This window comes from Globicephala melas, chromosome 11 (assembly GCF_963455315.2).
Source record: "Globicephala melas chromosome 11, mGloMel1.2, whole genome shotgun sequence".
NCBI classification, from domain to species: domain Eukaryota; kingdom Metazoa; phylum Chordata; class Mammalia; order Artiodactyla; family Delphinidae; genus Globicephala; species Globicephala melas.
In genome coordinates, this window is record NC_083324.2 from 1347045 (window position 1) to 1374498 (window position 27454).

Sequence of the window (27454 nt, forward strand, 5' to 3'; positions counted from 1 at the left end):
CATTCCTTTAGGCATTTTTTTTTCTTTTTGGGGTACACAGGCCCCTCACTGCTGTGGCCTCTCCCGTTGCAGAGCACAGGCTCTGGACGCGCAGGCTCAGCGGCCATGGCTCACGGGCCCAGCCGCTCCGCGGCATGTGGGATCCTCCCGGACCGGGGCACGAACCCGTGTCCCCTGCATCGGCAGGTGGACTCTCAACCACTGCACCACCAGGGAAGCCCTAGGCACATATTTAAGAGTGGAACTGCTGGGTCGTAGGGCACCTCACAGGAAGAACATTTAATAGTTAAGCAATAAGTCATTCATCTAAACTTGACATTAAGCATTTAATCATTAGTCATTCAATCATTTGAGGAACAGCCAGACTGTTTTTCAAAGCGGCACCACCATTTTAAATTCCCACCAGCAGCGTGTGAGAGTTTTGATTTCTCCACGTCCTTGAAAACATTAATCGTCTGCCTTGTTAAATACAGTTACCCTATCTGTGGGAAGTGGCATCTCATTGTGGTTTTAACTTGCTCATTTCCCTGAGGATGAGCATCATTTAATTTTTTCTTCTGGTGTTTACCTCCATGTAACGCACTTATAATTCCAGATTTTTAACTTTAGACGTTTTCTACTGACTTCCTTACACATAATCAAAAACTAACTCTTATAATTCCAGATTTTTAACTTTAGACGTTTTCTACTGACTTCCTTACACATAATCAAAAACTAACTCAAGATGGATCATAGACCTAAATGTAACTGCTGACACTACACAAGCTCTAGAACCAAACATAGGAGAAAATCTTTGGGACCTTGCATTAGACGGAGATTTCTCAGATGTGACATCAAAAGCACAATCCATAAAAGAAAAGCTTGGCAAACTGGACTTCGTCAAACTGAAGAACTTATGCTCTTCGAAAGACACTGTTTAGAGAGTAAAAAGGTGAGCCAAAGCCGAGGAGAAAATAGCTATATTATTATATATCTGATAAAAGATCTTTAGCCAGAACTTGTAAAGAATTCTCAAAACTCAACAGTAAGAAAATCCAAACAGCTCATTTTTTTTTAATGGGCAGAATATTTGAAAAGATACTTCACCAAAAAAAAAAAATCTCTGGATCACAAATATGCACATGAAAAGAGGCTCAGTATCACTAGTCATTAGGAAAAGATAAATTTAAAAGCACAATAAGATACCACATCAGAATGACTAAAATTTGGGGGGGGGGCGCGGGGGTGGTTTGGCCATGCTGCGTGGCCTGGGAATCCTAGTTCCTCCAACAGGGATCAAACCCAGGACTACGGCAGTGAAAGCACCGAGTCTTAACCACTGGACCACCAGGGAATTCCTGAGAATGACTAAAATTTTTGTAAAAACCTGACACAACCAACTGCTGATGAGTATGCAGAACAAGTGGAATTCTCACACATCATTGGTGGGATGGCAGAAGGGTACCACCACCCTAGAAGACAGTTTCGCGGTGAAGCCTACGACTTGGCAATCCTGCTCCCAGATATTTACTCAAGAGAAATGAAAACTTAGCTTCCCGCACAAACCTGCACACAAGTGTTTAAAGTGGTTTTTCTCATAATAACCTGAAGCACCCTAAATGTCCTTCACCTGGAGAATGGATCACTACTCTGCCATAAAGAGGAACGAACCACGGGGACTCCAACAACATGGGTGACTCTCAAAGGTATCCTGAGCAGAAGGAGCCCATGACGAAGCCGACACACTACGTGGGTCAGTTTCTATGACATCAAGGGGAAGGTGAAACTGCGGGGAACAGAAAACACGTCCGTGGTGGACAGGAGCTGAGAGTGGGGGACAGGCCAACCACAGAGGTGCGTGGGAAGCTGGGATGACAAAACCCTTCTGTGTCTTGACTGTGGTGGCAGTCCCAGGGCTGTATGCGTTTGTCAACATTTGCATAACTGTACAGGAAAAAAGGTAAATTTTAGTGTATGTAAATTATGCTCTCATATTTAAAAAAGGGGGCAAAAAGCTAGTGCAGAGAGTAGAAGTGTGAACTGGCCAAGGAAACACAGGCAGACACCCTGGGGGCTGTCTGAGCTTGGGTGGATTTGTGGTGGGTCCTGTCTGGCCAGTATCACTCTGCTCCACAGGCCAGCGAGGAGAAGGGAGATGGCCAGATTCATCCATAGCTTGTGCCAGACGCATAATTCAAAAGACAGACACAAGGGCATTAGTGCTATTTATACATGTAGAGAAACGATCACCACAGTGAGGCTAGCTAACATCTGTCACCAGATCATTGCAAACTTTGAGTGTGTGTGCGATGAGAACTTTTCAGATCTATTCTTTTAGATCTTAGGCCATCAGTCCTTATTTATTGAGATGCCGGGTCAGGGAGGGAAGGGGGACGAAAGGAGAGCACTGGTGGGAAAGTAAAGGCCTGGATGTCTCCCCAGGATGCAGATCAGCCATCTCAGAAGTAGTTCCAAGTTCCCGTAGGCTTTCAGGACCTCCAAGGACCCTGCCAACTCTAAATCCTGGGATGCTGCGAGATAATTATAACAAGGCAAATGTGCTCCAGGACTGCCAAGGTACAACACACAGCAGAAGCAGATGGCATGAAGCAATCGGGCCCAACCGGGGGGTGCAGGGCAGGCTGCGTTAGGTGGAAACACCTGTGCTGTGACGCGTGGGTTTTGTCTGAGCAGAGGGGGGCTGCAGGTTGGGGAAGAGGAGGAGGAGGACGCATCCCAGCAGACAGAGTAGGTGTGAGGAAAAGCAGTGGGCAGGGCAGGGCGAGGGCTCAGGCTGGGGAGACAGGCGCGGAGCTTCTGCAGAGAGCTACTGTCTGAGCACCAGGAGGGCTCGGTTCCACGTGTGGGCAGTGGTACCCCTCAGAGCTGCTGGTGATGCTCAGTACCTGTTGTTCTCTTCTTCCATAATGACGGAGCACTGTGTTTATGGATGTCATCTGAATGCACAGCCATGTGAAACAATGATCAGACACCTAGACTCAGCAATTCTGCTCCCAGACACAGACCCAAGGGAAATGAAAAGACCTGTACACAAATATTCAAAGCAGTGCTATTAAAAATAGCCCCAAACTGGAAACAATTCAAATGTTCATCAACAAGAACGGGGGTAAATAGATTGAGGTGGAAAACCACAGAGCATTAAAAAAAAAAAAAAAAAGAGCAAAATTACTGCACACACAACAAGGAGGCCTCTCACAGACATAAGGTCGAGTGCCAGACACAAAAGATCCCATGCTGAACGCTTCAATGTACTCAAAGTTCCAAAATAGGCAAAGGTCATGGACAGCAACAGAGGTCAGGATAGTGCTCACCTGGGGGAGGTCTCGAAACTGGGAGCTGCACAGGGAGCCTACAGAGGCACTCAGGGTCTCTGTCTTGGTCCTCGGTATGGTGACCCAGGTAGAGACACATGCGCACACTTCTCATGCTGTGTATTTTAGTCAGGGTGAGCTATACATGCCCCAGCCTCCCTTGCAGCTACGTGTGACAATGGACTAAATTCTGGCCTACGAGATATACATGGAAGTTGTGTATGCAACTTCTAAAGAAGGTCTTTAAAGGAAGGAAGTGTGACTTTCCCTTCCTCCCTCCTGCTGGATGGAATGCAGATGTATGGCTGGCACTTGAGCAGCTATGCTGGACTATGAGGTGTCACACGTGGCAGGGCAATAACATCGAAGGAGCCTGGGCCTCTGAGACCACGGAGACTGGCAGCAGTCCTGGGACGGCTACTTCCAGACTCCTTGAAAGTTAGAGAAATGAAGTGTCTGAGCTGTTGTTATTTGGGATTTTCCGTAACAAGCAGCCAAACGTAATCGTAAGTGATACAGACACCATGGAGGACAAGTGAGCAACGGACAGGAGCGCTTTAGAAGCCTGTGGAGGGTGGACTGGACAGGGCCACCCAGGAGGGAGGAAGGACAGTTACTGGGTGATGAATTTGTCCTGGCAGTGGACGCTCTGCCCAAACAAGGGCAGTGATGGCGGGGGATGGGCCAGAAGACATGGAGGAGGTCAGTGTTGGATGTGGATGTGATGACCACAACAGAGCAGTGAGATGGGCTCAAATTTCTGAGTCTGGAAATTAGGAAAGTGATGATTCTGTTAAACACAGTAGGAAACGAGGCAAGGAGAATGTTTGTAAAGCAAGGGGACAAACTTGATTTTCCCTTCTTGCTCATATACTAATTTTCTGAGTCCTTTTAGACTAATTTCCAGTGGGCTTACTAATAAAGAATTGCTTTTTTTTTTTTTCTTTCTTGCCGTACACGGGCCTCTCACTGTTGGGGCCTCTCCCATCGCGGAGCACAGGCTCCGGACGCGCAGGCTCACCGGCCATGGCTCACGGGCCCAGCTGCTCTGCGGCATGTGGGATCTTCCCGGACCGGGGCACAAACTCGCGTCCCCTGCATCAGCAGGCGGACTCCCAACCACTGCGCCACCAGGGAAGCCCTAAAGAATTGGTTTTAACAAAACTCAGGGGAGTGATTTGTGGACACAAAGGCGATCGTCAACTACCTTCTGACGGACCCCCCTCCCCCCCGTCCCTTTAGGAAGCACCAGCATGCTAAGTGCTTTACACACTTTTGCTCACTGAGTTCTCAGCCCTGCGACACAGTTCAGGAGATCACGACTCGGGTTAAGCTACCTGCCCGCAGTGCCAGGGCTCATCAGACCCCTGGGTCTGAAGCCGGGCCTTCCGACTCCGAAGCCTGAACTCGGAATCTCGACAAGAGTGCTCTTCAAAGCAGCCTGGGCTGAGCACGAAGATGCAGGCCTGCCTCGCACATGGAAGGCGTCCCCCTGACGGACCAGCCCAGATCCGCCACACTGGAGCTAAGCGCACCCAGCAGGCCCTTTCTCGCTCCAGAGCACCTGTCTTTCAAGCCCCTGGTGTCACAGCAAAGTCCCTCTTGCACATCAGAACACAGACACACCGCCTCTTGTCTTTGGCCACTTCCCGCAGCAGCCCTGACCTCCTCGGGGGAGGAAGCCGGGCTTGGAAAGGAGACAGGAAAGTCACAGCAGCTACCACGGCCCCAGGCCTGACCCCCGGGCCCGTTCCCGTCCTGCCCCGACCCTGGTCACTCAGGATGGCGGAGGGACACCGGAGCCAGGGCGCCGGGCGTCCCTCTAACCCTGCGACTCCCAGCAGTGCTGCCGTCATTCACTCAGCAAACACTGCCGAGCAGCCCCCGGCGCCCTTTGCTAGAAGCCCGAGCATGAAGGCAGGCGGCTCACCTGCTTTCTCAGAGGTAACAGGGCAGAGCAGGGGCAGCGCACATACAGGAGGCTCAGCCCGGCGCCTCAGGTCTCCGCTCCCCTGGGGCCGGAGGCCTGCGGAGCCCAGCCCCTCCCCTGAAGGGAGCCGGCCAAGCGTCCCTGCAGGCGGTGCTGGGAGCAGAGAGGAAACGTGGGACCCGCTGGTCTGCGGAGGCTGTGAGGCCTGGAAGATGCTCAGAGCAGCCGCTGTGCACCTGGCAGTCAGCAGAGTGCCCGGCGGCTCTGGGCTGCCCCAGGCCGCAGTCCGCAACTGTCGCCCAGTTCCCGGGAAATGAGAGAATTTGGGTAAGAAAATAAAGTCTAACCTGTTTTTTTCCCTTTGTGCTTAGTCTAGTTTCACTCGCTCACAGGACGCCACGTGCAGACGCCTCACACCGGGCACCTCCGTTCAGAGCTCCTCCTGGGAAATGGCCGCCGGCAGAGACGCCGCGGGAGCACAGATCCCGCGATCTGCGCCAGCCCCGCGAGAACTACAGGAACCTATAAAGCAGCGCCGCACCAGCCTTTCTGGGAGAGCGTGTACCGGGGCGTGAGCTGACCCCTTCCATTCTTAGGTCGAAGGATAAAGCTTTCCTTTGCTTCTGAACTGAACTCGCTCTCATTTTGCCGGCTCCCGTGACTCGGGGCAGGAGGACCCTTCCCGGGGACCAACTCGAAAAGGTCGGTAACACTGACAGCGCACGGGCTTCTCGGCTGGCATCAGTTGGCAGCGACACCATCCTGCAGAAAACCACAGGCCCCAGGCACAAGGAGGCGGCTGCGGGGAAGGGTGGGAACATTCTAGAAGGTCCAGCAGCTGTTCCTGCAGGCCAAGTCAGCCTGGATCCAAAGATGCCTGCACACAGCCCTCTTTCAACCCACCTGAGAACGTGGGCCTTTCAGGTTTAAAATATCATTTGCCAAACACTGTGAGTCAAAATAGATACAGTCCATCTTCAGAAACACGGCAGTACACACCAAGAACTTTAAAAATGTTTATTGCTTTGGACCCACCCGGAAATTCGCACTTTTGGAATTCTATCCCGAGTAAATAACAGGATATGTAGGCAGCATTTTGGTCATGAAGATATTCATCCCAGTGTGATTTATAATAGGAAAAAAACAGTAAACAATCTAAACCCCTAACTTCAGGGAAATCGTTACAGAACACCGTGGTGCCTCCCTGGATGTACCTCCCATGAATATATTAGAATGAGGTTTAGGGAAAAAAATGTTAGACAGTAGGAAAACAATACCTAATAATACCTAGAATACTTATTTAAATATTAAAATATTTCAAAATCAAAAATGATTTGATATAAAAGCAATATACAAAATGATACATGGTCACGGTTATATTAAAAGTAGGTAAGGAACGAAAGACAAAGGAAACCGACCAACACTCTCTCCAGATGGGAGATTATGGAGCTTTTACAGCACTTGTCTGTACGTTTACGTACCTTCTAATGTTCTTTAATGCCCTGAGTTATTTTCTAAACAGAAGAAGGGAATCGCCCCCATCTTCCTACCAGCGAGAAAACATCGCTGCGCCCTCTTCTGCCTCCTTGCTGGTGAGACCTAAAGCCTGGCTACACCTGACGCCTTCCGGCCTTGCTCTGCGCCCAGCGGCCACTGTGGCTGAGAAGACACTTCAAGACCAGGAGCTGGCGCAGGCTTTCGGGTGCACTCCCGCTCTCCTAGGCGGGGCTGTCTTGAGGAGATGCAGGCTGGAAACCTGAACACAGATGCCAGGCCTCTTTGGAAAAATCCAAAGGCTGAATTTGGGATTCAGTTTGCCATGGGGCCCCCCACCCCGCACTGCATACCCAGCTTCCTTCACTCAATTATGGTACTCCCCTGACCCCAGAAAGCATTTGCACTTGTGAGCCCCACAGGAAGACCTGAAACTCCTAAGTTATGGACATCCATTTTTCCTGCTTTATGAAGGAAGACAATGCAATAGGAAAGGATGAACTTTATGAGCAGAAACATGCAATGGTGAGGAACAGTGGCTCTTGGCCTCTGGTTCTAGGTGTCCCAAGGCCCAGCAGCATCTCCATCCGTCCTGCAGTTCAACTGCTCCACCAAATCTTGCATTTCATGAGCTTAATTGCGAACTGGGCCTGAATCTGCCACCTTAACTGCTACCCTCAATCCCTACCGGTGATACTGTTTTTAACTGCTGTCTTAGTCGATGTTCATTGACTGTTCTGTTGGTCATGTCCGCCATCTAGCTTCTTTGTCCATCCAAGCTGAACCCCGAGAAGACGCATACAAGTTGGCCCCGGGTTCATCAAAAGAGATTTGGAAGTATAGGTCACTCCTGAAGAAACACTTCATCTCTCCCTCAACATGGAAGAATATTTTCTAGTAAGTATATTTCTAGACCAACAGGATTTAACTGTCATGTTGTAAAAAACAAAATTATGTACTTGACTAGATTACAGTAAAGTGCAGTGAGTAATCTGTTAGTAATGATTTGCTTTTATATAAATCAGATTGAACCCATTTGGACTTTAAATGTGGTTTCTTAGGAAGGAATGAAGGTCTTACAGAGAGGACAAAGAAGGTAACTGCACACAACTCGAAGGACTGTTTGCAATATAACTGCTACCAATAATAGACATCCCAGCAGAATGTTCTAGAGTCCAGAGTTTAGCCCATGACCAATAACACACTTTGTTGTTATTATTGGAATAATGGGAATCTAAGTGTATATAAAATACACCTCATGATCCCCTTCAAGAAAGACTATCTACTGCACCAAACTGAGCCCCTTTTGTAGGTCTCATGCTCACCAATACTAGCAATTGTCATATACTTCCTGTTTGCTTTGCGTTGTTCGCTCTTTTCTTTTCCTCTAGGTAAACTCAATTGATCCTGAAGGTCTGATTCTTTCCCCTGCCTAGTGAAATCTGCTGTTGAGCCCTCTAGTGAATTTTCCACTCATTATATTTTTTTACTCCCAAATTCCTGTTTATTAATTTATCTTTATTGATATTCTCTATTTGGTGAGACAGTGTTCTCACACTTTAATTCTCTAGACATGCTTTACTTTAACTCTGTGCTTAATTAAAACAGCTGACTTAAAGTCTCTGTCTAGTAAGTCCAACGTCTGCACATCCTTAGGAACAGTTTCTATGGATTGCTTTTGTTTCCTGTGTATGGACCATATTCTCTTTTCTTTTTCTTTTTTTGCATGTTTCAAAATATTTTGTTGAAAACTGGGTATTCTAAGCAATATAATGTAACAACTCTGGAAATCAGATTCTCTCCCCTCCCCAAGGTTTCCTTTATATTTTTGTTGCTGTTCGTTTCATGATTTATCTGAACTGATTCTGTAAAGGCACATGTGACCACTGAAGTCTCTGCAGAGATAGCTTAGTGGTCAGATAGTGATTAGACAGGCATTTCCTAAGCCTCTGGGCCCAGCAAGTCTCCCAGTGTGTGCTGAGGGGCCCAGCACTGGACAACTCTACCTAAGCCTTCACTTCCTGCCGTGGGGAGCCTGGAGGTTGGCCCAATGAGAGCTCAGGGCCTTCCCAGGGCTTTCCCGAGCATGTCACAGCCTTAGGCACGTGACTCCTCTACCTGTGCGTGTGGCCTTCTAGAAGAGCAGGATGTTTTGGGGCTTCTCAAAGCTGCCCTGGATGCCCATTCCCCAGTTTTTCCCTTTCAGCTTTTTGGCTAGCCTGTTGTTTGTCCTAAGCATTATTCACTGCCTCAGGCAGCTGTGAAGTTAAACAACTGCCTCTACATGTTTTTGAGAAATGCCCTGGGGAGAAGACTTTTTGCACTGGATGAACTCTGAGCTCCAAGTCAGGTCAAATAAAGACAGCTTTGCAAGTGGGGTCTTCCAGAGAACCTCCAGGCAAGTCAAACAGTCTGAGACTTTTATATATTCAATATTTCTATTATAACTAAGTCACAAAAATCACTTCTTGAATTTGCTACTGTATTCAACCTCAATCCATGGAGCTTCACAAACCAGTTAGCCAAATCTCAGGATTCAATTGAAAAGTTCATTCATTTTTCCATCAAAACCCTTTTTGTATTATTGATTAGACAATCCAATAGTTTTTCTCTTGGAATTGATACTTCATTTTGTTTCAGTGTACCTATTTTCTTTTCATATCTGTATCTTCCGTTTCAAAGTTTCCTTTACTTGTTTATGTTATGCAAACATAAACAAATGTTGTGTCTCTCCAAAATTCACGTTATAAAGCCTTACCCCCCTACCCCCACAATGTGATGATTTTAGGAGGTAGGGCCTTTGGGAGGTAATTAGGGTTAGATGAGGTTATAAGAGTGGAAGTCATGAGGATTTAGAGCCCTTGTAAGAGTCCCAAGAGAGCTTGCTTCCTCTGCTCTGCAGCAGTCTGCCACAAGGGGTCGGCAGTCTGCAACGTACAAGAGGGCTCTCACCACAACCCAGGCGTGCTGGCGCCCTGACCTCCCAGCCTCCAGAACTATGAGAAATAAATTTCTGTTGTTTGGAAGTCACCCAGTCTGTGGTGTTCTGTTATAGAAGCCTAACCAGACTACAGTAATTTACAAGTATTGTTCAATCATTACATTACGATTGAACATTACGTTACAGATAATGTTCAATCATTCAAGAGTCCACTGAAATAATGTCAGCTCTAATAATTATGACATTTTCCTCATAAAGCTAAAATATTGATATTTCCATTAAAACATCTTTTATTAAAGCCAACAAACACTCTTAAAGTTATATTCTTCGATGGCTAACTCTGCACTTCAGCTTCTATCACAGTGAACACACAGAACTTCCTGATTTCCAAACTGCTTCTGCTGCTCTCGCACTTCAAGCTGTCCATCAAGGTGCAATTTCCAGTACTTAATTTGCAGTTCTTCCTAATATTTATTTGATGCATGGTAAGAAATACAATTTATTGAGAAAAACATGAGAATTACTTAACTTAAATCTTGTATTGCTTTATCCAAAATTAAATTTGATCACTTAGTGACAAATTAAAATATCCAAATTTTTTTCTAAACTTTTGGCTGAAACTCCAGACTCTTCCTACCATTATTACACTGGCACTTTTTGTACAAAATCCGATGACCTTTTCAAAGTTGTAAAATATTGCAATGATATTTTTACAAAAGTATCTTTCCATTGTATATATATATATTTCCCACCAACAAAGCTCAATACACTGTATTAAATGCAGCTCCCAGTGTCATAAGATCAACAAAAACCATTATCTTCAAAATACTGAAATTTGTATTTTAAGCAAACTATTAAAACACTTTTATGTGAAGCAAATGAAACTTCCTTGAAGATGATTTAAAATGCACTGCTTTGTTTTCCAAAAAGTTTTCTCATTAGATACATCTGTTTTGTAACAAGTTAGTCCATAGTACCCACCCCCATATCAATACAATTCCTTTAGAAGTTCTATTAAATATTTTTATGGAAATGCTCAATTATACAGTGCTAAAAATTTCGACAGTTCCTCTGTATCTTTTTGACTGCTTTATCCTCACTATGATGACATTTTGGGAGTTTTAAGTTTCCAAATGTTTAATATATGAAACTGATTATATTTTATATTTCTTCCTCATTAATGACCACAAATTTTTTTTTCACTTGAACCATACGTTTTAACAGCATCCTGATGAAATATACATGTTTAGCACTTCGCTCTTTTTTTTTTTTTTTTTTTTTGCGGTACGCGGGCCTCTCACTGTTGTGGCCTCTCCCGCTGCGGAGCACAGGCTCCGGACGTGCAGGCTCAGCGGCCATGGCTCACGGGCCCAGCCGCTCCGCGGCATGTGGGATCCTCCCGGACTGGGGCACGAACCCGTGTCCCCTGCATCGGCAGGCGGACTCTCAACCACTGCGCCACCAGGGAAGCCCAGCACTTTCATCTTTTAACACATAACTTTTGAGCACTATTTGCAGCCAAAAATTTGTCATTAGCACTAACACAAATTCCTGGTTGAAAAAAATCGTCATTTTTCACTCCAGAAATACAGATTTTATGTAATAAAATGTATTTAATACAAGTTTTATTTTGTGCAGATTCTTGCACAGTATCAAAACAAGTTCCAGGCTGGGACTCACTACTGCTGTAATTCCTTCTTTGTTTTGCAGATTAACAAGACTCACATTTATTATATATGAAACTATTAAAAATTTATCCAGATTTTGTTGCCTCTTCACTTTAGTATTTGTTCTTAATATTTATAATCAAATCTTAAGTGTATAAGTATAAATACACTGCACGCCTGCTACTGTAATTCAAAAGAATTACACTATGCTAACAAAGTTATTTTTAGTGATTCTCCTAAAGCAATTTGTTTTGTTAACACATGCAACTTAGCCACCGTCGCTTCAGTGACACAAGATGTTCCTCAGATGTGGCTACAACAGAAGGCCCTTTTTCTATGGTACTAACGTCCTGAGACTGTCAGTACAAACCCGAGTTTATATGAGAATTTACATTAGCTAATTGTGACTGTACAGTTACTATGATACTATTTACCATGAAGCATTTCAATATTTTCACCATCAGTATCGTGCAGGGTGCATATGGGCTAAACAGCTCTGATCTACCTGCTGAATTGAGTCCAAGGGCTGCCAGTTTCAGCTTCTGGTCAAAGCTCCAGAAGAGATTAAGAACGGGTCCTGGATGGCAAGATGGGGCTGCATCTCAGAAGCAGCCCTGTGACAGTAGTCGTGCTTACTTTCTTTTTATGTGAGGAATGCATATCCAGCGATGCCACACCTGGGTCACTTCACTGAAGTTCCTGCCCGCCTCCTGCAGTCATTTGAATTTTCCACCCATAGGTTAGGTTTGAACAAAAGGACTTCCCGTCTTAGAAAAAATCCTGAGGCAAAGATTTACAAATCCTGGCTACCTGCTGGAAATGGAAGGGAAAGGAAAAACAGAAACAGCAATCCCTAAATTAATACTGCACAAAGCATCTGGCCACATGGGCATCTCCAACTCCGACTGGTACAGCTCCAGACTGCGATCCAGGAACCTCCCCTAACCCCAGGCAGCGGCGCCCACCTCCTCTAGATGCTGACAGCACGAGGTCTCTTCCCTTAGATTACCTATCACGTGCCACCCGTGATCACACGTGCCTCGGAAATAAACTTCAAAAGCCCCGTCTGGCACCCCTCGCCCCACCCACCGGCCCCAAGAACGTTAAGTCTTATCCCTCCCCTTCACACAGCCCCGGCTCCAGCCAAGCAGGAATCCTCTCGCCAGAGATCTCGGGCAGGCACAGCGCCTGCCGTGCTCGCAACAGTTCCTCCCCCGGGACGTCTCCTCCGGGAGGCCTCCCTGGACTCCCCGGGCCTCCTGACCACGACCTCATCCCCTCCCCCTGTCAGCGGTGCCAGCGCCCCGACCGGCCCCAGGTTCGCTCAAGGACCCCACAAAGGGGTGTCCGTCGGCCCCGCGCCGCGCACCTGCTGGGCTCCAGGCACCGAGGTGGCGCCGGGACAGGCCGGCCCCAAGGCGCTCAGTGTCTACACCTGCGCAACAAGTTACCGGTGCCGTGAAAGGAACTGGGTGAAGCCTGCATCCCACTCAGCTTCCCCGCCCTGCTCTCGCGGCTCAGTCTGCGCAGGCGCATAACCCCGTCCCGGCGTGCCCCGCGCCCCTCCCGCCCCGCCCCGCCCCGCTTCTCCGGCCCTCCCTCCGACAGGCCGCGCGGCCCCGCTGCAGGCCGGGAGTTGTGGTCTAGGCGTGGGCGGCGCGCGCGGCTGAAGCGCGTGGCAGGAAGCGGAAGCGGAAGCGGCCGCCGGGGCGCTAGCACTGACGTGTCTCTCGGCGAGGCGCGGCGCTCCAGAGCGGGACAGGCGGCCTCGGAGCCGCGGTCGGAGCGTAGCGGAGCCGGAGCTGGAGCCCGACCCGGAGCCGAGCAGCCGCCGCCATGGCGAGTGAGTCCCTCGGGGCAGCCCAGACGCGGCCGGCGCGGGCGGGACCTCGCTCCTCCGGCCGTGAAGCCCACCCGGCCCGCGCCCCTGCCCCACCTGGCCCCGCGGACGGCTTCCCGGGGCGGCGCGGCGTCCTCCAGCCCTAACTTTACTCTTGTTTCTTCCCCCCAAAGTCAAGTTTCTGGAAGTCATCAAGCCCTTCTGTGTCATCCTGCCCGAAATTCAGAAGCCGGAGCGGAAGGTGAGTCCGGGGAAGGATTGGGGAAACTGCCTGCACCCCGTTAAAGTGGCCCCAACACGCCGAGTGGACGCTTCCTTCCCCCGAGAGTGGTCCGGGTGGCCTGCTTGGTGGGAGCCTCCACCGAGCCGCCGAGCTTCGATTGGAGCATCCTCCGTGGAAGTTACTCGGGCGGGCAGAGCCTCGGGTTTGCTCTGTCCCGAGGTGGATCCCGGCCTGAGTGAGTAACGCCTCGAGAGCCTCAGGTACTCAGGTTGGGCGCCCCCCTTCCCGCTGCAGCTCCCGCAGAAGCTGATCGTGGGCGGGTCCTTCTTCTAGGAGATGCTTTTTGGATCCAGCTGCTACCAGGAGCTAAGAGCAGTCACTTTACTCTGTACGGTCGAGTTTGTGCCTTTTCCGTGGGCCGTCACCTTGCTGAGAAAAAGGGCATTTTGTGACCCCTGCTTTTACAGCAGGTGCATTAAAACATGGAAAGGTAGAGATGTAGAGCTGTGTTGAATCTTTATCAGAATTTCTGCTGCTGCACAGTTTCAGGCCGAGACAGTGTTGCCAGTGTAAGTCAGTCTATGAAACCGTGAAGAAAAGTTTCATTGGGTTCTTACAGAGAATTAATAGGAATACGTTTCTGTCCTCACGTTCTTTGCATCTGCCCCACATACGTGCTGCCTTTGACGGGCTAATATGCAAAGTTGTGTGTGTGTGTGCCCTCAGTGTGGTAGAAATGGCGGGGCTCTGGAGGCAGGCGCGCCTGGGACCCACCCACCCTTCACACAGCCTCTTGATAGCTGTGTGACCTTGGCCTTGTAACTGAGTGTGGTGCATGAAGCAGTGGCAGTATGTGCAGGGTACAGCAGTGGCTCCAGAAGGGATTAACCCTGGAAGACATGATGTCTGATGGCGGCCTTGAAGGAGGAATAGAAGTGTCCTTGAAGGAAGGGAAAGGAATTCTAGGGTAAGAAATAGAGTGTGCGCTAAGGCAGAGAAAACCAGTTGAGGTGGGGCGGGGGGTGTTAGATGTGCTTCACTGTTGATAGACTGGAAAGGATGGGTGGGGAGCAGTGGGAGCCCCAGGCGCCGGACAGATTAGAAAAGTGCTTTGGGGTAGGGTAGGGGGTGAGAGCGGTGGAGGGGCTTCTGCCGTCGAGAGTGAACTATGGGACTGGCCTAGGAGATGGGGGTGGATGGCGGGCTGGTAAGAGGTAGAGTGACAAGACTTGGATAAACAGTTTTGGATGTTTTGCTGTTGAATTTGGCTGCATCCGGGAGAGGAGACTTGGTTATTTAAAAATGAGGAGTCTTGTAAAAATTGTCCACTCTTTTCTATAAAGAGTCATTTCCATACAAGTTTGTTGTGTTACTGGTCAGCCTGACGTGGTGTTGCCCTCCTTGGCCTCCTGATTTCTTGGTGGGATCAGATGACCAGAGGACGAGTTCTGTGAATTCACTCCAACTTCGCGTGGAGTATCTGCGCCTTTGTGTGCTTGTCTTGTTGAGGCCTGTCTACAGTGGTCAGCACGGAGGCACTGCGGCCCCATGCTGACCAGAGAGCCAGGACTTCAACTCCATGCTCATTCAGATTGCAGCTTAAAAGAGTGTTTTTTAAGAACACGATTTTGTCCATTTAGTACCGTCGCTCACAAGGTATTTCCATGTTAAGATCCTTAGTCCACACAATAATTGCTGTGTGGTTTTTTAAGCCCTTTAAAGCTATTCTTGCTGTGCAGGCAGCAGGTGCTAGTGAAGACACTTAGGTTTTAGAGCAGAGGAGCCTTGGGCAGGTGGTCTCAACTTCCCTAATGATGCTCATTGGTCATCATAAGATGACTCTGAATAGTCACCTATCCTAAAGTTAAACAGATGCTACTAGTAGTTAGTGAGTAGGTTGAACACGCAGCTCTCTTTCACTCTTCTAGTGTTTATTACATTCTTTTACCCTAAATCCATGGAGAATACACAAAGAAACAATCACAGATTGCAAATTAGTTGACTCCAGAATAACAAGACTTTGTCAGGTACAAAACCTTTTCAAATGAGAAGTCATTGCTCATGTGTTATAAAGGGGGGTGTGATTTGGGAATCCCTTTCTATTGCAACATTCTTTGATCTTGGGTCTGATCCTAAACTGTTCATGCTGATGGTTAAGAGCACAGGCTTTGGAGTCAAACCCATTACAGCTGTGGGATTTGGGACAAATTACTTAGCTTTTCTAAGATTCAGTTTTCTTGTTGGAAAATAATAAGATAATGTTCCGTGGTGTGAGGATTAAATGAGATGATGCACATGAAGGTCTCTGCATCTGTGCCTTGTGCGTAGAAAGCACGCAATACATGTACTTACGCTTGGTGCGTGGTTTGGAGTGTTGAGGGCTCCTCTGGTGAGCAGAGAAAGGGGTCTGATCAGAGGCTGTTTCTGTTAATTTACTTATGAAGATAACTTGTTGCCTTAATTGGCTCTGTTTTTCTGTAGATTCAGTTTAAGGAGAAAGTGTTATGGACCGCCATCACCCTCTTCATCTTCTTGGTGTGCTGCCAGGTGAGCGTGCGTTTGGTGTTCCAGTGTCGGGGTGGGGGTGTGAGGGGCCGGAGACAAGTGTGCAGGCTGCTCTCTGCTTGTTTCCAGATCCCTCTGTTTGGAATCATGTCTTCAGACTCAGCCGACCCTTTCTATTGGATGAGAGTGATCCTCGCCTCTAACAGAGGTAGGACTGGCCCTCTGCATCCCCTGTACGGTGTGGGCTTCACTGGCCTCCTTCAGTTAAAGTACAGGCCTTGGCTTTACAAAGGGTTCAGAGCGTGCTGTGCTGAAACACAGCCTTAGTAAAAGCCAGCTTCAGCACCCAGGCACGTCGTCCTATTCAGAATTGCTCTGAATGCAGTACAAAACCTGTAACAGCAAGATAAGTCTACATCATAGAGAATTTCTTAAAACATGGAAAAACCAGAATGCTTTTTAAACAGCTGAAATGATGACATTTCTACCTGTCTCCTGTTTTGATAATGTTCTTTAGAATATGTAATTTGTTTCTCAGCTGCGTCTTTTCCATATCTACAGGTTACATATACATGTGCAAAAAAAATAAATATATAACAGTGTATTGTATACTCCAACCAGTTACCTCCTTGGGGTGAGGCGGGATTTTGAATGCTTATGCTGATAACTGCTTTTGATTAACTCATTTTTAAAATACGTTTCAAATTAAGTTCCAAATCAGTTGGAAGTATAGCCCATTTTAGCATAATGGAAATAGAGGTTTATTCACAACTAGATAGAATTGTACTGGCCTCCTTTCCAGACTCTGGAAATTATTTGAGTGTTATCCTTTTTTATTAACTGATGAAGAGACGAACCTTTCTTATCTCTGTACAACAGCATGAATCTGTTTACGGCGAATTTAAATGCAGCGATCAGTTTAAATGCCATGTGATTCCCTAAACAGAATAAGATGTTACCGGGCAGACTGAACAGAATGAATTGAATTACCCTCTGATTGCTGATATTGGGGGGTTATTCTCTGGATTAAATACTGCTGGCAAACTGAAACACTGGGTTTGTATCAGGGGCACACGGTCCAGTTTCGCTCATTCATTTTCTTAATAATGTCTTGCTTCTCCATGCTAACTTCGGTTGTACTTTGCCTCCCCCTTTCCTTAAGGCACATTGATGGAGCTGGGTATCTCTCCCATTGTCACCTCCGGCCTCATCATGCAGCTCTTGGCTGGCGCCAAAATAATTGAAGTTGGTGATACCCCAAAAGACCGAGCCCTCTTCAACGGAGCCCAAAAGTGTAAGTGAGATTTTGAATGATGTTCAGATGTCTGTAGTTGAGAATTTGAATTTGCTGCAAAGTTTGGGGCATCAGAAGTCCTTTTGGTTTTCGGGGGAGGGGGTTGTAACCTCCGTGGCCCGCCAGCCCTGCCTGGCCTGGCTCTGTGGCCTGTGTTAGCCAGAGAGCATTTGGGGCCGCTGGACAAGGCAGGGGACAGGTGTCGTGCCCCGAGGCTGCGTGGTCCAGGGAGGTCGCCTTCCACCGCCACAGTTTCCTTAGCACTTAGAAGGAGATAATGTCTCCTTCAGAGCTGTTGGAAGAATTCATTTGAATAATGTGTGTAAAACATCATTGAGTGCCTGGCATGTAGTAGTTACCTGGCAAGGGTTGTATTTCTTTTTTCTGGGAGTTTAAAAGGATTCACCTTAGGGGAAGGATGGTCCTCTCAACTTAGCTCTGCCAATTACCAGCTCTGTGACTTTGGGGCAATGTTAGATGACAGTTCTTATGTCCCAGTTTCTTCATCTATAAAAATGGGGATAATAATGGTACTTGCACAGTAGTAAATAATAAGCGGCACTGGTAACAATGACCAGTCATCAGAATTCACCAAGTTCAGCCTGACTGTGAACTGACGCATATTAATTAGGAAGTGATACTTGCAGTTTCCTACCCAGTCATATTTTCTTCCATACCAGCATGTTTTACACATCTTAAGTTAGTAGGTTAAAGAGTTGAGTAAGGAAGAGTAATCTAATTTAAACTTGTCAGTTTCAGACACAAATCAGGATTTTTAAATATATATATGTGTTATTTGTCAGAAGTAAAAATCAGCTGTTTCCTCTTTGGTCTTGGACAATTTTTTTAGCTTTTCTCTGCTGTTTTTTCTGCCTTAAGAATTCAGTCTTATTGAGCACTTCTTAAGAAGCCAAATAGGGACTATATTTGACAGGCACTTTGGAGTAAAATTTTATTTTTTTGGCAAACTAAGCAGAAAAGCCGAAATGGAAGCCCAGTCCCATACTAAGAGATCCATCTAGCATCGTGGACTCGGTAAACATGAGTCGATTCCATTGTGCATCACAATGAAGTGCAGTGAATGATACAGGATACAAGACCATCTACTAAAAAGAGAATGTCCCGTAGGAGAGCTTTGTGGCAGGAGAAGTGGGCTAAGTGATTTGGTGGCACTGTGAGTTCTTTCCTTAATTAACACGTTAAACAAACTGGGAAGGGATTACTTTATCCCAGCTAGTGTTCTGTGCCCTGGACTCAGACCTGAAGCACAAGCCTGTCAGGTGGCCTGGGCAAGTGGTTCTCCCAGAACCCGAGCTACCTGATGACCTGAGCATGGGGGCTGCAGGTTGGGGTGCCTCTGAGTGTTGTCTTCAGCAGCTGTCATAAGAAGCAGGTCTGTCATGCTTCAACTCTTTCCCTCCTCCCATCACCGAAGGGAAGTGAATTTAGGAGGAGGTGGAATTAAAGAGCTCACGCGCTTTTCTTGCACACCTTTCAGTTATTGTGTATTATTGTCACTCTGACCGTGCGGTGGTTGAGTGTCTCCTGGACGAGCCCCTTGGAGGCAGGGTCAGTCGTCTTCACCTTTGTTCTCCCAGTGCCCGGCACGGAGCTGGTGCCTGGGAAGTGTTTCCGCTACGACCGTGTGGTGGCCCAGCCTGAGAACAGTTTTCTTCTCATTTCTAGTGTTTGGCATGATCATTACCATCGGCCAGTCCATCGTGTATGTGATGACAGGGATGTACGGAGACCCTTCTGAAATGGGTGCTGGGATCTGCCTGTTGATCACCATACAGGTAAGGTTAGGCCAGCACCCCCTTCTGAGGCGCCCTCACACCCACACTTGCCAAACAACAGATCTGAATCGAGCGTAACAGGAACTCTTTCTGAGAAGAAGCCCGAGCCCTGTGTTTGCCCTTCTGAATTCACAGAGGAGCCTCCACCAGCCAGTGTCCCCTCAGCCTTCAGGGCCCTCAGCAGAGAAGCCAGTTCCTGGGGAGGGACAGCACCACGCCGTGGGGAGCAGCAGTGCGTCTCTGCGTTTCCTTACCTCTGTTTTTTAACATTCACAGCTCTTTGTTGCTGGCCTAATTGTCCTGCTTTTGGATGAACTTCTGCAAAAGGGGTACGGCCTGGGCTCTGGGATCTCCCTCTTCATTGCCACAAACATCTGCGAGACCATCGTGTGGAAGGCGTTCAGCCCCACCACTGTCAACACCGGCCGAGGTGAGACCCTGGGGACAGGGTCCTATCGGTACATCTCTTCTGATTTTTCTCCGTGCATCTGTAAAGTGTTTTAAAACACAGGTTTATGCTCATGATGGTATGTAACTTGCATTTTTCACCTTAAGAGTATGTCGTAGACGTTCGCCCTGCCAGAGTACGTTATCCTGCCTCACTTTTCTGAGCTCAGCGTGGATTTCACTGCAAAGATGAAGCAGGTTCTTTCAACACGCCTTCCTCTGGTGGACGTCTAGGTTGTTTCCAGCCTTTGCTGTTATTACAGCAGTGAGATGGTGAACATCCTCATATGTTCATCTTTACATGTTTTCACAGTTGCTCTCGAATAAGTTTCTAAAAATGAAATCACTGAACCAAAACACTTGGTCATGTAAAGGGCAAATTTGTAAAAGAGGCAGGAACTTTGGTGCTCATGAGCCGGGTTCAGATGCTGACTGTGCCCTTGGTTGCCAGGATTCAATGAGAAATAACATGAAATTGTGTGATGCCTGGCTCACAGTAGATGCTTGGCGAATGTGCGTATTCTATCTTAATGCCCACAAAGAGTGCCAAGGAAATCTTGTTACAGAGGATGTTTTTAATGAAAAGTTCTAAACATTCAGGGACGTATGACTTACTAAATATAACATAACTAAATATGTTATTCACTCAAAAGAGTCCCATGAGAAATATTCACGCACATTTGATTTTTCTTTGAAGTGAATGCTGGAAACAGAGGCCCTGACCTGCAGAGACCACATAATCTCGTTAGTGAGACTAAAAATAGGTCCCCAGACCAAAGAAGGCCATTCTTGCTCTTTTCCTTGGGCCTCTGTCGAGCTCGCTCTGCTTCCTGGCCGTGTTTTCCTGGCTCTGTTGCTGGCCTGCATCCCTGGGCACCCTCTTGTGGTAGGGCGTGAACTCCACTAGAGATCGGCTGTGTGGTAGGCGCATGTGTTGTCCTTCCTGCTTGGCCGTCGACGTGAGGAGCAGAGAGCCCAAGCCCGCCTTGTCCGGGCAGCCAACACCCCAGAGCTGGGGGGCTGTGCTGCCCGGGAGTCCCCAGGGACGTGGGTTAGGCAGCTCTGAGCCCCTCCTCAGGCAGGACCCCTTCGGCTGGAGGTGAGCAGACCCTGCTCTTAGGACTTTGCAGTTGATTGTTCCACACGTCTGGTGGCCATTGACTCACAAGCCAAAAAAATAAGATCGGTTAATTCAAAGAGGCAGAATAGCCTATTTCTGCAGGTTGAAATCTCTACAGAAGAAACAAACGAGGGCTGAGAGCCCTCACTGTGTCCCTGTGGTTATAGGAGCAGGCACTGTGAGTCACAGAACTAATTCCATCTCCTCTCGGTTTTGGCCACTAGGAAGCTTAGAGCCAAATTGAGTTGCTTGTTCCTTTACCTTCTCCTGTAACAGGAATGGAGTTTGAGGGCGCCATCATTGCACTGTTCCACCTGCTGGCCACACGCACAGACAAGGTCCGAGCCCTTCGCGAGGCGTTCTACCGCCAGAATCTCCCCAACCTCATGAATCTGATCGCCACCATCTTTGTCTTTGCTGTGGTCATCTACTTCCAGGTGCGTTCAGATCCAACCCTGGGGAGTTTTGACGTCTGCATTTAAGGTTCAGAAGGCCTTGGTGTGCGTGTCCCACGTCCACACCCCAGCGGTAGTGTGACCCATCGTATCGCACCGAAATGATGAAATGGCATTTGAAGGAGCAGGTTCCATGGCATCACGGGCACTTGGCTGAACTAACACAGTTGAGGCAGATATAACGTTTCTGAAACCATGTTCCTTTGGGTTGGGACTGTCAGCAAATAGAGAAGATTTTTTTTCAAGGTCTTATAGCTCAAGAGAAGTGAAAAGTAATCAAAGCCTAAAACCTCACTGCTGTCTTGCCCAAAGTTTGTAGGTGCTTTTAGGCAGTATCCTCATCCTCCTGAGACCTCTTACCTTTCACGTTGTGAGTCTGTGTAACTTGCTTCTGAATAAGAGACCTGAACTGCCCGTTGCTTTTCTGTAGTTGGATTGGTCTTTGTATTCTCTGATCAGCCGCTTTGTATCCTGACATTTATTGAAAAGAAAAGAAGGGAAAGCAGTTGAGGAAGCAGTTTAATGCTTGTGAAGAGGTATTTCTACCACCACGTGCTGAGGCCCGAACACATCTGTTCCTTCAGCCAAGACTGTTAGTCCGACGCCTGGTGAATGACAGGCTAACTCTTCCCGGGCTTGGGGTCGGATCGTTAAGATTTTATTTTAAATCTTCTATATTCTGAACTCTGTTCTAGGCACTGGGGGATTGTAAAAAGTACATAAAGGAAACAGTTTCTCGTCTCCAGGGGTTTCAGAGGGAGCGGTTATGTTCATGGGAAAGTAGAAGAGCTTAGGTTTTCTGTAATGACAAAGAACACCCTGAAGGTGGCCGTGCTGGCTGTGAGGCGAGGGTGTGGAGGCCCTGTCTGGCCTCGGTCGGGGCACGGGGTCGGGGCACGGGGAGGGCGCTGGAGCGCCCGTCGGAACTTCCGGCGTATTCCCCGTAGATGTGGCTGTCACGTGGTGGGCTTTGTTTGTTTTTGACAGAAACACTGTGCTGTGCTCAGGGGCATTTTAAGCCAGCCTGTCGGGACCCTTCTGTCGGTGTGCCCCCAAGTGCAGTGCTGGCTGGGGAGGGGGTGTGAGGCCCTGGGCACTGCCGCTCGGGGCAGCTCCCTGGGGGCACGCCTGGCACGTGGCTGGAGTGAGGCAGTGAGGGTGTTTGGCTCTGCTGGCTTCTCAGGGCTTCCGTGTGGACCTGCCCATCAAGTCGGCCCGCTACCGAGGCCAGTACAACACCTACCCCATCAAGCTCTTCTACACCTCCAACATCCCCATCATCCTGCAGTCCGCCCTCGTATCCAACCTCTACGTCATCTCCCAGATGCTGTCCGCCCGCTTCAGTGGCAACCTGCTGGTCAGCCTGCTGGGCACCTGGTCGGTAAGTACAGCGGCTTCAGAAGCCAGATGTTTCGCCCAGAGATGCTTTCGAATTGTGCCTATTACAAGCTCACGGGAAGGTTTCTTTTCGGTAAGAAGCCTGCACTGTGGGCACTTGGGCAAAGCTGTTCTTTCCCACCTGCTGAGAAGTGTCTTTGCCCTGCTGCTGAGGTGGGGAACGGCACTCACAGGCTCTCGCGAATCCTCCCAGGACACTTCTTCTGGCGGCCCAGCACGCGCCTATCCCGTTGGCGGCCTTTGCTATTACCTGTCTCCTCCCGAGTCTTTCGGCTCCGTCTTGGAAGACCCCGTCCATGCCGTCGTGTACATAGTGTTCATGCTGGGCTCCTGCGCCTTCTTCTCCAAGACGTGGATTGAAGTCTCGGGCTCCTCTGCCAAAGACGTGAGTATGAGCGACCGCTTCTGGGGGGGGCCAGCTGGGGACCGACGTTTCCCTCCTGCAAGCGGCATCAGGGCTTTCGGCCTGTCCCCCCTCCTGGGATGGTGGCCTGTGAACGCACGCAGCGCTTTGTCCTCATTAGGGCCGGTTCCAGAGCGTTCGTGGCCGTGGACGGAGCCCGGGGTAAATGAATCCATGCTCGCCTGCAGAGCTGCAGCCAAACTAAAACTAGACTTTCTCATCTGACGTCTTTGTGGCAGTTTTAAAGCTACCTTCACCACTGTTGTTAGGGTGCTGGGGAGGGGAGTCTGTGGCTGGTACCACCGTGAACTGTCTACCTGGCCCTCAACTCCACGTCTGAACTTGAACGTTGTCCTTGGTGGGCATCACGCAGGTTGCAAAGCAGCTGAAGGAGCAGCAGATGGTGATGAGGGGCCACCGAGAGACGTCCATGGTCCACGAACTCAACCGGTGAGTGCTGGCCGGCTGACACATTTCCCCGGGCCTTCCAGTATCAATGAGCTTGCTAATAAGGCTCATCGATGCTGGACAGAGCAAATGAGCGCACGCGGCACCTCTCCTCAGAGGCAGCCACACAGGGGGAGACAGAGCGTGTGTCCAGGTGGCCGCCCGGGGGCAGCTGCTGAGGCGGCTGCTGAGGCGGCTGACCGCGTGGGACCTCGCCGTCCTCCTGCGGGCAGCGTCCTGCAGGCAGGTCCTGCGGGGGCCCTCCAGGAGGAGGCGGGCAGCGTCAGGCTTCTGCAGGGGTGTCCGAGTTCAGGTGAGCCTAGGGAGGCTGGCAGAGAGCGCAGGGAGGGCTCAGTATTCGGAAGGTCAGTGCTGGAGGCTGAGACCCACCGGTCAGGGTGGGGGGGCAGGGCGGACATCGCGAGTCTGGGCAGAGGTGCTGGGGGCCAGGTGGGGCAGTAACCTGGGGACACAGGAGAGGCCGCCGGCACTTGGTGACCCGCTGGGGGAAGGTGGGGGTGAGGAGAGCACTGCAGCCTGCAGGCCTCTCCCCTCACAGTGGGGCTGCCTTTTGGGCAGCTGGGTTAGCCGTAGTGAGTGTCTTATTTAGACTTTTAAGCCAACTTATTTCAACTCATTTCTTCCACCATTGCTGGATGAACGTGAATGGTTTCCTGTAGAAGTCTGTTTACAGGATCAGGTTTTGTAATCAGGACCAGGTCTGTCCTGGGGACCATAGCTCGCTCGCCTCCACCGCAAGTCAGTATGGCAAATGCCAGATCATTTTCTGATCCCTATCAGAGATGCTGGGCAATTTTGTTCATTCCCTCAAGAATTCTCTGAAGCTGAGAGAATTTATAGTGCTGTTCAGTAGAAATATAATGCAAGATGCATGTGAAATTTTAAGCATTCTGGTAGCCACATTAAAAAGGTAAAAAGATACGCCTAAAATGAACAAAATGTTATATGTCCGTTATCTCTTAATAAAAAAGAAAGCAAAAAGAAGCAGGTGAAATTAATTTTAAGAATACATTGTATTTAAACCCAATATATTCAGACTCTCATTTCAAATTGACATAAGAAAAGTCATAATGAGATATTTTATGTTCCTGTCTTCAAAATCTTGTGTGATGTTTTCAACACCTGCTTTGGACTGGTCCCATTTCACTAGCCACATGTGACTCGTGTGGCCACTTACTGGACAGCAAGGCTTAGTCTAGACCATTAAGGTGTGAGTAGACGAGACTTTATGGGGGCCACGGAGTGACCCCTAAAGGAGTCCAGTTCCTAACTCAGAGGTAAGACAGGTCAACTGCCCGGCCCTTCCTGTAGCCTGGGGGAGGGAGGCCAGGCTGGAGGGATCTGCTGGCGGCACGTGGCTGACTCGTCTCCCTCCCCAGGTACATCCCCACGGCCGCGGCCTTCGGTGGGCTTTGCATCGGGGCCCTCTCCGTGCTGGCTGACTTCCTGGGTGCCATTGGGTCTGGAACCGGGATCCTGCTTGCGGTTACCATCATCTACCAGTACTTTGAAATCTTCGTCAAGGAGCAGAGTGAGGTCGGCAGCATGGGGGCCCTTCTGTTCTGAGCCGTGGCCCCTGGACCAGGCAGAGGCGGCGTGCTCCACGATGGCCAAGAAGGGAACAAGGAAGCCACGCTGTGGGCGCTGTCTCGGGGGTGCTGCTGTGGCCTGAGGACTTTGGTTTAATAACCTGTTTGAATTTCCCATTCTTTCATTCCACTTTCTAAAGTGCTAGAAATTTTTCAATTTGCAATTTTGCTTTTCATTCTGGCATTGGCAACAGAACTGTAGAAGCGAGGTCTTACCCAGCTGACCGCCAGAAGTGACTGTCCCCGGTGTCCACGTCACTTTTGTGTTAACCTTTGCACCTCTCAGTGCTGTCGGCGACTGCAGTGGTCTCAGCTGCTCCCCCTCGAAGGGAATGTCTTGTTGGTTAGAAGCACAAACATTGTTGAAATGTCTCCGTCTCAGGTGGCAGGAGGGCGAGCACCCGGGAGCAGGTCATGTGTTTTCCGGTGCGTGTGGGCTGCTCCCTGGCATGTCCCCTTCACAGTCAGGCGGGAACATCTGGCTTAAAACGGTTTCTCTGGAAGACACAATTGTTTTCCCTTTTAAAAGTTGTTTTTTAGGACAGAGCTTCTTCCAAAAGAAAGGCACGAATTCTCCAGAAGACCCCTGGCCCATCTGTGCATCCTTCTGCCTGTGCCTGTTGGCTGACCTGGCTGTGCCGTCTCTTTCTTCAGTGGTGGAGCCGGGCCACGATGCCACAGCTTTGCATAGTCGAGCCTGGCCGAGCTAGTGGACATCATGCGGAGGACCCTGAGGTGCTGGCTGTCCAGTTCCTCCCGCTGTCACTGAACTTGCTCTCCATGGTGTGTCCCTTCCGCTGTGGCTGGCCTCAGACGCTACCTTCTAGGCTGAAGACTTTCCACTGGTATTTTTTTAGAACATTTTTACTGTGCTTAGGACCAAATGCAAGCGAAGTAAATGACAAGATGGCTCTGATCTCTGCTTTCACCGAAACTGCCCAGCAGAGACGAGGGCCCAGGCCCTAGATCTATGGTGAAATCAGGGTCAGAGAGCTTTTTTTTTTTGCCAAGTTTCACCCATGTTTGATATGAAAAGACTCACAATTATGTCTAAGATAAACTGTTTGCAATAACGGGTGACCTAGACCTTAGGAATTAGAACCTTCCCTAAGGCCTTTAGGGAGGCCCCTCTCGGGGACCAGCAGCGCTTGGCTGCAGAGACAGCAGAGGTGAGCTCCGCAGCCTGAGGGCTTCTCCCTGCCCCGCGGAGAAAGCAGACCCCACCAGCAGCGGTGCACAGCGGCCTTCAAAGCACAGAGCCAGTCGAGGTGGCCAGCTTGGCACCCGCCTGAGTCCACAGGGGCTCTGAGACCTCATTGGCTGTGCTGCCCGGGAGACAGGCCAACCAAGGGACAAGAAGAGACTTGCCGAGCACCACCCGGCAAGTTGGCGGCAGAGCCCAGATGGGCCCACAGCCCATCGACCCCAGGCCAGGGCTCCCACCGTACCACGCGTGGCCTTGTCCGACCCAGTCCCGAGCGGAGACCTGACGCCCCTGCAGCCCTGCTGCAGCCTCTGACCACTGCGTGGCTCGGGCTCCTGCCCTGCAGTCACTGGTCACGGGGGGCGGGGTGGGGCTGACCCCAGCTTTCAGGGGACTGTCACTGTGGACGCCAAAATGGCATAACTGAGATAAGGTGACTAAGAGACAAATAAAGCCAACTTTTTACAAGCCACCTGGTGGTGTTCTCTTGGTTTTCAGTTCTCCTGTGTTACCAAGGCCAGTGAGGAGGGTGGGGCCTTGGGTGCCTTCAGGGGTGTGCGGGGTTCCCAGGTGCCCCCCTTGATGGAAGTCCCTCCTCAGAAAGGCACGTGCCTGGAAAGCTTCCTTGTCCTGGTGATGGTGCCAGCTGCACACTCGGGTGTTTGGTGCTGAGCGCGTGGGCCATTCCAGACCCCGCTGGAATGGACGGTGGGGCGATGTCTGTCCTGTGAGCGCAGCGCCCTTCAGCCCTCCAAGTCGAGGCTAGGAGGCACTGCTGCGCTTGGCTGAGACAAGGGACCTTACGCACCAAACCTGTAGGCCTGGGAGGGTCTCCGCCCCGCCCTGGCCCCCAGCATCTTGTGGACGGCAGAGGCGTGCGCAGTGGCTGCTCCCTTGGATGTGCTGTGCAGAAAGGCTCCCAACTGTTTCCACCGAGCGGAATGGCAGGCGTTTCCAGGGTGAAGTGAGAGAAAACCTCCCGCTCGCCCATGCTGTGAAGCCAACGCGCCCATCCGGACGAGGCCTCACCCCGAGCCCTCCACCACCACCCTCTCCTCCGTGGCGCCCGAGGACACGTGGCCGGCCTTCCTCCTGAGCCGGCTCAGCCTCAGCGTTTCCACGTAGAGCCTTAGACCTCATCTTGGAAATCTGATCTCTGAGGTGCTGTGCAGCCAGGGCAGGAGGTCCTCTGGGAGCCCTGGAGGGATAGGGCCTGGGGCCTGGCCTGTGCAAGCCCGCGGCCACAGGAGCCAGGTGAGCAGGCACTGAAACTCGAGGCAGGCAGGCAGGCAGGCGGCCCTGTTCGGACCTGCAGAAACTCAAGTCAGAAAAGCTCCTGCCCGCAGGAAGCATGCACCCCCTCACTGCC

General features: G+C 49.7%; 2 protein-coding genes and 1 long non-coding RNA gene across 3 annotated transcripts in view; 1 reads left to right on the forward strand and 2 right to left on the reverse strand.

Moving 5' to 3' along the window:
- Positions 1-5714, reverse strand: part of MGLL (monoglyceride lipase) — a 275956-nt gene extending 270242 nt beyond the window's left edge. Inside the window, exon 1 of the mRNA XM_060308749.1 lies at positions 5589-5714. The gene's annotated coding sequence lies outside the window, so the exon portion shown is untranslated. The remainder of the gene's footprint in view (positions 1-5588) is intronic.
- Positions 5715-6244: 530 nt separating this feature from the next.
- Positions 6245-12862, reverse strand: LOC115848471 (uncharacterized). Its single transcript, XR_009565887.1, has 2 exons — positions 12713-12862; positions 6245-12156 (listed from the first exon to the last, which is right to left on the reverse strand). It is a non-coding gene; the product is annotated as an uncharacterized lncRNA (long non-coding RNA).
- A 165-nt stretch (positions 12863-13027) lies between these two features.
- SEC61A1 (SEC61 translocon subunit alpha 1) lies at positions 13028-26557 on the forward strand. The gene is made up of 12 exons (XM_030849257.2): positions 13028-13186; positions 13357-13424; positions 15888-15953; positions 16041-16119; positions 17074-17205; positions 18892-19001; positions 19278-19431; positions 20845-21005; positions 22207-22404; positions 22615-22806; positions 23198-23274; positions 24672-26557. Exons 1-12 carry the CDS (start codon positions 13180-13182, stop codon positions 24856-24858), a joined length of 1431 nt encoding a protein of 476 aa, XP_030705117.1. The 5' UTR covers positions 13028-13179; the 3' UTR covers positions 24859-26557.
- Positions 26558-27454: the final 897 nt, after the last annotated feature.